The sequence below is a fragment of the Schistocerca nitens genome, chromosome 2, assembly GCF_023898315.1.
Source record: "Schistocerca nitens isolate TAMUIC-IGC-003100 chromosome 2, iqSchNite1.1, whole genome shotgun sequence".
In the NCBI taxonomy this organism is placed as follows: domain Eukaryota; kingdom Metazoa; phylum Arthropoda; class Insecta; order Orthoptera; family Acrididae; genus Schistocerca; species Schistocerca nitens.
Genome location: NC_064615.1, coordinates 900,893,993 through 900,906,615, shown reverse-complemented (window position 1 = coordinate 900,906,615; position 12,623 = coordinate 900,893,993). Strand labels below are relative to the sequence as shown.

General features: G+C 45.2%; 1 protein-coding gene across 1 annotated transcript in view; it reads right to left on the bottom strand.

Moving 5' to 3' along the window:
* LOC126237208 (allergen Cr-PI-like) overlaps positions 1-845 on the bottom strand; it is a 149,769-nt gene extending 148,924 nt beyond the window's left edge. The window contains exon 1 of the mRNA XM_049947087.1: positions 648-845. Within this exon, the coding sequence (XP_049803044.1) occupies positions 648-732 (85 nt within the window). The 5' untranslated portion in view covers positions 733-845. The remainder of the gene's footprint in view (positions 1-647) is intronic.
* Positions 846-12,623: the final 11,778 nt, after the last annotated feature.

Here is a 12,623-nt window from a genome sequence, read left to right as displayed (position 1 = left end):
GATAAGACACGAGGAGGTTGGTCACAGAATCTGCGAGGAAAACAAGAGAACCTAAAAGAAGGGGCAGGATGACAGGATGTGAGCTAAGACATCAGGGAATAACTGTAATGGTACTGGAGGGAGCTGTAGGGGGTGAAAACTGTAGGGAAGACAGAGATCTAAACGTGTCCAACAAGTGATTGACGATTTCAAGTACTACTCTGAGATGAAGAGGTTAGCGCCTGACAGGAAGTTGTGGCGGGCTGAATGAAATCAATCAGAAGGTGTTTGGGGAAAAAAGAGAGAGAGACAAAACTGTATATTCATGGGACAAGCGTTGGACAATGAGCAACGACCTAAAAAGGACTATCCTAAAAATGTTTCACTTTATCCTCGGGTGAATCGAGCCATAATATGTAATTGCAAAACAAAAAATGGTTCAAATGGCTCTGAGCACTATGGGATTTAACGTCTTAGGTCATCAGTCCCCTAGAACTACTTAAACCTAACTAACCTAAGGACATCACACACATCCATGCCCGAAGCAGGATTCGAACTACGACCGTAGCGTATGTAATTGAAGATATGGTGATTTTGACGGAAGCCGTGGAATACTGTGGGCGTGTAGCTCTAGGAATACTGGCTTAATGGTTGTTTTAAGCGCTTACCGAGTCGGTGCGGGGGTGTGGAGAAACCAGCATCAGCCAGGCCGAACAAAAAGCAGAACGCACAGAAGGTGGCTGACAGTCCCATGGCGGCGACGCGATGCCCCAGCAACCACTGCAGCCGCAGAGGACGGACGACTATCTGCAGGGCTGCGCCTGGATCGCCGACCGCGAGGTTATCTGCTCGCCGGTCCGCACCGGTCGCTCTGCTACTTGTTACTACAACTCGCCTCCCTATCCCCTCTCCGCATTACCCCTTTCCTTTTACCCCCCCCCCCCCCCGCCCCACATCGCCCCCTTTACTTTTGTTCCTCCCTTCCTCCATCCATACTCCTTATGGTCTTAGAACCCGAATATCCTATAAAAACATAAAGCTCCTACAACTACACCTAAATCTGAAATGTGCAAAACACATTACGGTGTGTGGTGGAGGCTGATTTTTGTACCGGAAGGACGCATATGGCAGCCTTCCTTATGAGATAGAATCTTTCTAAATTTACCCAAATGTTTTATCGCTACAGACATGATGAAGGAAGAGCCATAGTGATGGGTAAACATCACAATAGCAAGAAGGAGTTGTGCGACATAAATGAAAGTTGGTAGGCGTGTTTGTATACAGGGTGGTCCATTGATCGTGACCGGGCCAAATATCTCACGAAATAGGTGTCAAACGAAAAAACTACAAAGAACGAAACTTGACTAGCTTGAAGGGGGAAACAAGATGGCGCTATGATTGGCCCGCTAGATGGCGTTGCCATAGGTCAAACGGATATCAACTGCTTTTTTTAAAAATAGGAACCTCCATTTTTATTAGATATTCGTGTAGTACGAAAAGAAATATGAATGTTTTAGTTGGACCATTTTTCTCGCTTTGTGATAGATGGCGCTGTAAAAGTCACAAAAATATGGCTCACAATTTTAGACGAACAGTTGGTAACAAGTAGGTTTTTTAAATTAAAATACAGAACGTAGGTACGTTTGAACATTTTATTTCGGTTGTTTCAATGTGATACATGTACCTTTGTGAACTTATAATTTCTGAGGACGCATGCTGTTCCAGCGTGATTTCCTGTAAATAGCACGTTAATGCAATAAATGCTCAAAAAACGATGTCCATCAACCTCAATGCATTTGACAATACGTGTAACGACATTCCTCTCAACAGCGAGTAGTTCGCCTTCCGTAATGTTCGCACATGCATTGACAATGCGCTGACGCATGTTATCAGGCGTTGTCGGTGGATCACGATAGCAAATGTCCTTCAACATTCCCCACAGAAAGAAATCCGGGGACGTCAGATCCGGTGAACGTGCGGGCCAATCCGCCTGTCATGAAATATGCTATTTAGTACCGCTTCAACCGTACGCGAGGTATGTGCCGGACATCCATCATGTTGGAAGTACATCGTCATTCTGTCATGCAGTGAAACACCTTGCAGTAACATCGGCAGAACATTACGTAGGAAATCAGCATACATTGCACCATTTAGATTGCCACCGATAAAATGGGGGCCAATTATCCTTCCTCCCATAATGCCGCACCATTCATTAACCTGCCAAGGTCGCTGATGTTCCACTTCTCGCAGCCATCGTGGATTTTCCGTTGCCCAATAGTGCATATTATGCCGGTTTACGTTACCGTTGTTGGTGAATGACGCTTCGTCCCGTAATTTCTCTTGTGCCCAGTGGCAGAACTGTACACGACGTTCAAAGTCGTCGCCATGCAATTCCTGGTGCATAGAAACATGGTACGGGTGCAATCGATGTTGATGTAGCATTCTCAACACCGACGCTTTTGAGATTCTCGATTATCGCGCAATTTGTCTGCTACTAATGTGCGGATTAGCCGCGACAGCAGCTAAAACACCTACTTAGGCTTCATTATTTGTTGCAGGTCGTGGTTGACGTTTCACATGTGGCTGAACGCTTCCTGTTTTCTTAAATAACGTAACTATCCGGCGAACGGTCCGGACACTTGGATGATGTCGCCCAGGATACCGAGCAGCATAAATAGCACACGCCCGTTGGGCATTTTGATCACAATAGCCATACATCAACAAGATATCGACCTTTTCCGCAATTGGTAAACGGTCCATTTTAACACGGGTAATGTATTACAAAGCAAATGCCGTCCGCACTGGCGGAATTTTACGTGATACCACGTACTTATATGTTTGTGACTATTACAGCACAATCCATCACAAAGCGAAAAAAGTGGTCCAACTAAAACATTCATGTTTCTTTACGTACTACACGAATATGTAATAAAAATGGTGGTTCCTATTTTAAAAAACGCAGTTGATATCCGTTTGACCTATGGCAGCGCCATCTAGCGGGTCAACCATAGCGCCATCTGGTTTCCCCCTTCAAGCTAGACGAGTTTCGTCCTTTGTAAATGTTTTCGTTTGATGCTTATTTTGTGAGATATTTGGCCCGGTCATTATCAATGGACCACCCTGTATATGAAAGATGATGTCTATTCAGATTTCGTACCAGCACGTAGGAAGGCGCTAATAGCTCCACTACGAGGATGACCAGGTTGCTTTAAACACACGCTGTAACAGTCGTGAGCGTTACTTACCTTTGAGATTGGGCGTGGTGAACTGATGTTAGTCAAGAATGCCTTTAAGGCGGCAAAGACGCCATTATGAACACCTCACTGAGTTTGAACGAGGTGATGTAATACGGCTACTAGAAGCTGTATGTACCATCTGTGATGATGCAGAAAGTCTTTGCAGGAATGTCGCCATTGTACGTGATTGCTGGCAGCGGTGGCCACGAGAATGTACCGTCGCAAGATGACCGGGTTCCGGACGGGCACGTGGCTCTGCGGAAGGGGAACACCATCGTGTTTGACGTATGGTTTATGGCGCATCGTACTGCATCTGCAGCAGCACTTTGAGCAGCAGTTAGCATCACAGTGATCTAACGAACTGTTGCAAATCCGTTACTTCAAGGACGGCTCCGAGCCAGACGCCCTGTAGCGTGCTTCCACTGACCTCAAACCACCGCCAGTTGCGACTTCAGTGGTGTCAAGCGAGAGCTCGTTGGAGGGCAGGGTGGAGGTCTGTCGTGTTTTCTGATGAAAGCTGGTTCTGCATCGGTGCCAGTGAATGACGTGTGTTGATTAGGACCTGTCTACGGCTAGACACACTGAAATTACACTTGGAGTTACGGACTGGGGTGCGATTTCGTATGACAATAGGAGTTCTCTCGTTGTTATACCACGCACCCTGATTGCATATTTGTACGTCAATCTGGTGACTCGACCTGTTGTGCCGCCATTCACGAATAGCATTCGTGGCCAAGCGGTTCTAGGCGCTACAGTCTGGAACCGCGCGACCACTACGGTCGCAGGTTCGAATCCTGCCTCGGGCATGGATGTGTGTGATGTCCTTAGCTTAGTTAGGTTTAAGTATTTCTAAGTTCTAGGGGACTGATGACCTCAGAAGTTAAGTCGCATAGTCCTCAGAGCCATTTGAACCAATCATCCGTCAGTCGCACCTGATGCGGATCCCATACCGCACAGCAATACTCCAGAATAGGGCGGACAAGCGTGGTGTAAGCAGTCTCTTTAGTAGACCTGTTGCACCTTCTAAGTGTTCTGCCAATGAATCGTAGTCTTTGGTTTGCTCTATCCACAATATTATCTATGTGATCGTTCCAATTTAGGTTATTTGTAATTGTAATCCCTAAGTATTTAATTGATTTTACAGCCTTCAGATTTGTGTGACTTACCGCGTAATTGAAATTTAGCTGATTTCTTTTAGTACTCATGTGAATAACTTCACACTTTTCTTTATTCAGAGTCAATTGCCACTGATACTGACTGATTCCTCTAGGAATGTACGCTTCCGGATTTTCAACAGTAAACAACTCCGTGATGCAATATGCCTCTCGTGTAGCGTCTATCACTGGAATTGAATGAACATCACCATTGCACTTTCGCTCATACTGAACGTACCTGCGACGAAACGCGTTGCTCTTCTTTGGGTCTGCTCTATTTCCTCTATCAGCCCCCCTACCTGCCACAGGTCCCAGACTGATGAACAGTATTTTAAGTATCGATGGAACGTGGGGGGGGGGGGGGTGTTGTAAGCTCCTTCATGTGTGGATTACGTTTCTTGACGATTCTTCCAATGAATCTCTGTCTGGTATCTACCTTTCCGGGAATTGGTCTTATCTGGTCGTTACCAACGCTGCGACAGGGAAGTGCACTTTCGCCTTTATTGTTTATTATTGTTATGGATGAAATCCTACAGCAAGTATCAGATGCAATTGGAGATCATAAAATGAAAGCAGTGCTTTTTGCCGATGACCTGATGTTATGGGGAAATTGCGAGAAGGAGGTGCAAGAGCAGTTAGATGCATGGGAGGCAACGGCAGCACAATATGGAATGCATTTCTCTGCAAAGAAAAGTGAAATAATTGTCACAACAAGGAAGAAGAATAGGCCAAATGTGGATATAACTTGTGGAGGGGAAAAACTACAAGTGGTAGAGAACTTCAAGTACCTGGGAAGCGTGATTGAAAGTAAGGGGGGAAACGCAATGGAAATAAATGAAAGGTGCAGAAAAGCAGGGCAGTTCTACAAATGCATTAGGGGGCTTATTTGGAGCAAGGAGGTGCCACAGAAATCCAAGGGAATTATATACCGAACCTACTTTGTTCCCATATTGGCATACGGAAGTGAGACATGGGTAATGCACAAAAGCGACAAAAGTAGAATACAGGCTAGTGAAATTAAGTTCCAGAGGAGCAGGTTGGGTGTAACAAGGCGAGACAGATTGCGAAATGTGTATGTGAGGGAAAGACTAAAGGAGGAACCAGTACAGGACAGGATAGAAAAATCAAGACTGCAGTGGTATGGACACATGAAGAGAATGGATGAGGGAAGAATTCCAAAGAGGATGTTTGATCTGCAACTGGAGGGGAAGAGGCCCAGAGGAAGACCAAGAGATAGATGGGTGAAGGGAGTGAAGGAATGTGTGATGAGAAGAGGAGAGAACTGGACGAAGGTGGAAGAGGGGGAATGGTGGAAAGACAGAACACGATGGAGAGGCTTGTGTTCCCGACAGACCCAGCCAGTGGCTGGAAACTGTCCAAGATGATGGTCGTTACCAACGAGTTGAAATTTCATAGAGTGGCTAATACACAAATTACAGCGCTCCATGCGGCAACCAGAGTTAACTCTGCCACAGTTTTGACGGTGGTCAGAACACTGAGAGGAGTCAGTATGGAAAGTGGACTGCTTTATTTGGTGAATCGTATTTGCAGTTCGTTTAGCGAAATAAAAATTAAACGTGCCTAAATTGCATTTAGCGTTAAACTGCGCGAATCGAAGCGACAGGAGCTAATGCAGAGATGGGCAGCAATACGAGATGGGACAACTCGTTTCGAACTACAATGAGCTACATCTTCTCAAATCAATTTGAAGAGAAATATATGTACGACACTAATGATTAGCGGCGCCTTGTGTCCAAGGCAATCCCAACTGTCTTTAATTTTCCACAAGATTTACCAAAAGAAAAATGAAATAGCACAACCGGGGCCATAAAGCGATATGTGGACAATTTGGTCAATAATAATACCCTTAATGAGCCGTCAGTAGCACACAGAAAGTCTGTAATTTAATAATTCTATTGCTTTTACATACTATAAAAATACCGTTTCTATTTGCTAACCACAACGCATTTCGAAGTTTACTCGATAATCTTCAGGTGGTAACTCCTCATTTTGCATTGATTTAAGTTCATTTTGCGAGCAACAAGAATTTGTTATGGGTTGATGAAAATGTTTTGTGTCGTCTTGCAATTATATTTGCATCGACAAGTTTATCGATATTTTGACTAAATCTTCCCTTGTTGCTACATTGTACACAAAAATCAGCGCTGTTTACTGTTTCAGAAAAAATAAAGCTAGTATGAACGATTTGAAGTTAGTCAGAATCTGTTTCAAGGGGAGTGACACAGGAAACGACGCCCTTGACTACAGATAAAATGGGTATTCAGTTTGCTACAAACATGGTGGACCTATAGCCACTCTATGAAATTTAAACTCATTAATCGTTCCACTTTAAATCCCTCCATACGCAACTCCCACATATTTAATGGATGTGACTGTTTACAGTGACTGTTAGGCAATCGTGTAATTATACAACAACCGGGATCTCCGCCTACGTAGGTGCAGTATGCTACATACACTCTGTGATCAAAAGTATCCGGACATTTGGCTGAAAATGACTTACAAGTTCGTGGCGCCCTCCATCTTTAATGCTGGAATTCAATATGGTGTTGGCCCACCCTTAGCTCTGATGACAGCTTCCACTCTCGCAGGTATACGTTCAATCAGGTGCTGGAAGGTTTCTTGGGGAATGGCATCTCATTCTTCTGCATTGAGGAGAGGTATCGATGTCGGTCGGTGAGGCTTTGCACGAAGTCGGCGTTCCAAAACGCCTCAGAGGTGTTCTGTAGGATTCAGGTCAGAACTCTGTGCATGCCAGTCCATTACAGGGATGTTATTGTCGTGGAAACACTCCGCCAAAGGCCATGCATTATGAACAAGTGCTCGATCGTGTTGAAAGATGTGATTGCCGTCCTCGAATTGCTCTTCAAGATGGTACTTAAAACATCAATGTAGGCCTGTGCTGTGATAGTGTAGCGCAAAACAACAAGGGGTTCCAGCCCCCTCCATGAAAAACATGACCACATCATAACACCACCGCCTCTGAATTTAACTGTCGGCGCTACAGACGCTGGCAGATGACGTTCACCGGTCATTCGTCATACCCACTCCCTGCCATCGGATCGCCACATTATGTACCGTGATTCGTCACTCCACACAATGTTTTCCCACTGATCAATCGTCCAATGTTCACGCTCCTTACACCAAGCGAGGCGTCGTTTGGCATTTACCGGCGTGATGTGTGGCTTATGAGCAGCCGTTCGACCATGAAATCCGAGTTTTCTCACCTCCCGCCTAACTGTCATAGTACTTGCAGTGGATCCTGATGCAGTTTGGCATTCCTGTGTGATGGTCTGAATAGATGTCTGCCTGTTACACATTGCGTCCGTCTTCAACTGTCGGCGGTCTCTGTCAGTCAACAGACGAGGTCAGCCTGTACGCTATTGTGCTGTACGTGTCACATCTCATTTCCACTTCACTATCACATCGGAAACAGTGGAGATAGGGATGTTTAGGAGTGTGCAAATCTCGCGTACAGACGTATGTCACAAGCGACACCCAACCACCTGACCACGTTCGAAATCCGTGAGTTCCGCGGAGCGCCTCATTCTGCTCTCTCGCGATGTCTAATGACTACTGAGGTCGCTGATACGGAGTACGTGGCAGTAGGTGGCAGCACCATCCACCTAATATGAAAAACGTATGTCTGTACATTACTTAGAAAATTTTATATAAAAGTTGTGAAAGTCGAATGATGGGTCCTCTTAGACCGATTTCTCAATCTTTAATGCTATCATCTTGGACAGACCCCAGTTAGAATGTGCAACCTGGTGAACTGGACGTTGAAATGGAAGCTTTACCTGCCACCCTTATGCTGGAAGCTGGTCGTCATTGAAGGAGTACACCCTGAGCGCGATGGAATGGTGCGAGTGCCTTCTATTCGCACACCGAAAGTGGTTTTAAGAGATGAATATGCAAGCTAGATCTTTTACCGAGTGAAGTAACACAAAAGTGAACAGTCCATTCGTGTTTTTTTTTTAATCTTGTATGTTTTCTTTTCTTCATCCTGTGTCTACCTTGCAACACTCAGTGCAATTTGTCATTTCTGTGTTTCTCTGTACACTACTGGCATTAAAATTGCTACACCAAGAAGAAATGCAGATGATAAACGGGTGCCGGCCGAAGTGGCCGCGCGGTTCTGGCGCTGCAGTCTGGAACCGCGAGACCGCTACGGTCGCAGGTTCGAATCCTGCCTCGGGCATGGATGTGTGTGATGTCCTTAGGTTAGTTAGGTTTAACTAGTTCTAAGTTCTAGGGGACTAATGACCTCAGCAGTTGAGTCCCATAGTGCTCAGAGCCATTTTTGATAAACGGGTATTCATTGGACAAAAATATTATACTAGAACTGACATGTGATTATATGTTCACGCAATTTGGGTGCACAGATCCTGAGGAATCAGTACCCAGAACAACCACCTCTGGCCGTAATAACGCCCTTGATGCGCCTGGGCATTGAGTCAAACAGTGTACAGGCATTGAGTGTACAGGTACAGCTGCCCATGCAGCTTCAACACGATATCACAGTTCATCACGAGTAGTGATTGGCGTATTGTGACGAGCCAGTTGCTCGGCCACCATTGACCAGACGTTTTCAGTTGGTGAGAGATCTGGAGAATGTGCTGGCCAGGGCAGCAGTCGAACATTTATTGTATCCAGAAAGGCCCGTACAGGACCTGCAACATGCGGTCGTGCATTATCCTGCTGAAATGTAGGGTTTCGCAGGGATCTAATGAAGGGTAGAGCCACGGGTCGTAACAAATCTGAAATGTAACGTCCACTGTTTAAAGTGCCGTCAATGCGAACAAGAGGTGACCGAAACGTGTAACCAATGGCACCCCATACCATCACGCCGGGTGATACCCCAGAATGGCGATGACGAATACACGCTTCCAATGTGTGTTCATCGCGATGTCGCCAAACACGGATGCGACCATCATGATGCTGTAAACAGAACCTGCATTCATCCGAAAAAATGACGTTTTGCCATTCGTGCACCCAGGTTCGTCGTTGAGTACACCATCGCAGGCGCTCCTGTCTGTGATGCAGTGTCAAGGATAACCGCTGCCATGGTCTCTGAGCTGATAGTCCATGCTGTTGCAAACGTCGTCGAACTGTTCGTGCAGATGGTTGTTGTCTTGCAAACGTCCCCATCTGTTGACTCAGGGATCGAGACGTGGCTGCACGATCCGTTATAGCCATGCGGATAAGATGCCTGTCATCTCGACTGCTAGTGATTAGAGGCCGTTGTGATCCAGCACGGCGTTCCGTATGACCCTCCTGAACCCACCGATTCCATATTCTGCTAATAGTCATAGGATCTCGACCAACGCGAGTAGTAATGTCGCGATACGATAAGCCGCAATCGCGATAGGCTACAATCCGACTTTTATCAAAGTCGGAAACGTGATGGTACGTATTTCTCCTCCTTGCACGAGGCAACACAACAACGTTTCACCAGGTAACGCCGGTCAACTGCTGTTTGTGTATGAGAAATCGGTTGGAAACTTTCCTCATGTCAGCGCGTCGTAGGTGTCGCCACCGGCGCCAACCTTTTATGAATGCTCTGAAAAGCTAATCATTTGCATATCACAGCATCTTCTTCCTGTCGGTTAAATTTCGCGTCTGTAGCACGTCAACTTCGTGGTGTAGCAATTTTAATGGCCAGTAGTGTATCCTTTTTTTGTTTTTGTTTTGTTTATGTGATCGTGATTTCCACGCACCAGTTACAAATTCTATGGACAGAATACCTGATTGAAAACCGCAATAATATGTGCGTTTACTTGTGATCTTTTCCATGATTTTGCAAGATTTGTGTCACTTGTATTATTTTGGAAAGAAATTAATATTTCTTTGGCGGCCAATATGTTCGGTTACTGATGTCACTTGAGAGTGCTGTCCTCTCTGGCAGCATTTGTACCTCAGGGACAATGGTGAGGAGGCCATCCCACCGAGGACACATAACAGTACACTCGCTGTGCCGAGGTAGAGAAGAAAAGTGGTGAATGCTCTCGGTTCGTTGGTTGTCCTCAACTCATGGCCGCATACCATGTAAAACGGCAAATATGGATATTAACCAAATTGTGATTCATAAGTTATTATCTCAACTGTCGTCATTCATTACAAACCAAACGGATTCGAACCATTATGCAGTCTTCCTAAGTTCGTAGTCCTCCGGTATACAGGATTATTCTAAATGATGGACCCATTTTCAAAAATTCGTATGTATTCAAGAACAAATCAAAAATCAGCTAGCTTTATACCAACGAAAAGAGGAAGTTTCAAAGTTTTCGGCGGGCGGTAATGGATTCAGAAGCGGCCGGTAGAGTTCGCGCGGCAGTAGGCCTTGATTCCGTTTCGTTGCCAGTTGTGGGTGAGATGGCGACTGTGGAGCACAAGGTTTTCTGTGTTCTTGAATTCGCGAAAAGTGAGTCGCAAATTGCAGTGCAGTGGGCATTTCGTACCAAATTCAATGTTCAACCACAAACTCGCAAAACCATTATCCGTTGGTTTAAACAGTTTAAACAGATTGGATGAGTGTGCAAAGGAAAAATCACAGGCCGATCGCATGTGTCAGAGTATGATGTCCGACGGATTCACGAAAGTTTTGTGCGCAGTCCCGGTAAGTCTACTAACAGAGCGAGTCGAGAACTTGAAATACCCCAACCAACTGTATGGAAAATTCTGAGACGCCGTTTGCTGTACAAGCCCTACCAATTACAACTTGTGTTGGCTCTCAACCCCAATGACAAAGAGAAGCGTCTCGTATTTTGTGGTTGTGTGCTAGCAAAGATGGAAGATGTCGCATTTCTGCAGCATAAAATTTTTAACAAAAAAAATTGTAAATTTGCGGTAAGATCTTGTGGGACCAAACTGCTTAGGTCATCAGTCCCTAAGCTTACACACTACTTAATCTAACTTGAACTAACTTACGCTATGGAAAACACACACACCCATCCCCGAGGGAAGACTCGAACCTCCGAGGGGGGATTGGGGGGGGGGGGGGCAGCCGCGCGGACCGTGACAGGACGCCATAGACCGCTCGGCTTAATTTTTAGCGATGAAGCGACGTTCCTCATTAGTGGAAAAATCAACAGACTTAATGTTCACATATGGGGTTTGGAAAATCCATATTCACCATTGCAATGCGAAAGACTCACCGAAGGTCAACATGCCCTATGCCGTATCCAGTAAAAAGGTTTATGGACCAATTTTCTTTGCGGAAAGAACTGTAATGGGAATCACGCCCCTGGACATGTTGGAACAATGGTTGTTCCCTCAAGTCATGGAAGATTCCCAGGACTTCATTTTCCAACAGGATGGAGCTCCACTCCATTGACACCGTGATGTATAAGGTTTTTTGAATGACACACTTCCTCAGCGCTGGATCGGTCACCGGGGACTTGAGGACCTGCCTCTGCACTTCTGGCCACCGAGATCACCTGATCTCACACCTGCAACTATTTCTTATGGGTTTATGTGAAGGAAACTGTTTACGTCCCGCCTCTACCAACCACTCTGAATGATATGCGGGACCACATCACTGCTGCCGTGCACTCAGTAACAGCATGTACACTTCCGCATTTGTGGGACGAGTTTGGCTACCGTGTCGATGTTTGCTGTGCAGCGAACGGTGGCCACATTGAACATTTATCACAATTTTAATTATTAAGTAATTATTAAAACAAATTAATTGCAAATTATTAAAAATTATTAAATTTATTAAATAGATATCAAAAATTATGAAAAAACTTTGAAACTTCCTCTTTTCGTTGGTATAAACCTGGTTCATTTTGGATTTGTGGCTGCGCGGTTTGAGGCGTCATGTCGTGGATTGCGCGGCCCCTCCCACTGTAGGTTCGAGTCCTCCTCGGGCATGGGTATGTGTGTGTTGTTCTTAGCATAGGTTAGTTTAAGTAGTGTGTAAGTCTAGGGACCGATGACCTAAGCAGTTTGGTCCCTTAGGAATTGACACACATTTGAACATTTTTCTGATTTGTACTTGAATAAATAGGAAGATTTGAAAATGAGTCCAACATAGAATAAACCCAAATTTGCACTTTACATTTCCGTCTGCGGATACTAACATCAGTTTTCCTATTTGATGGGAAATCCAAAATCGTGGAAATTGGTTTGCTTCAGATTTATTATGCCAGAATCCAAGATGGCTGCCAGATGATGATATGATGATCTAAAATGGTGCGCTTGGAGATACTGGCACAGTCTGCCTGGTTGTCAC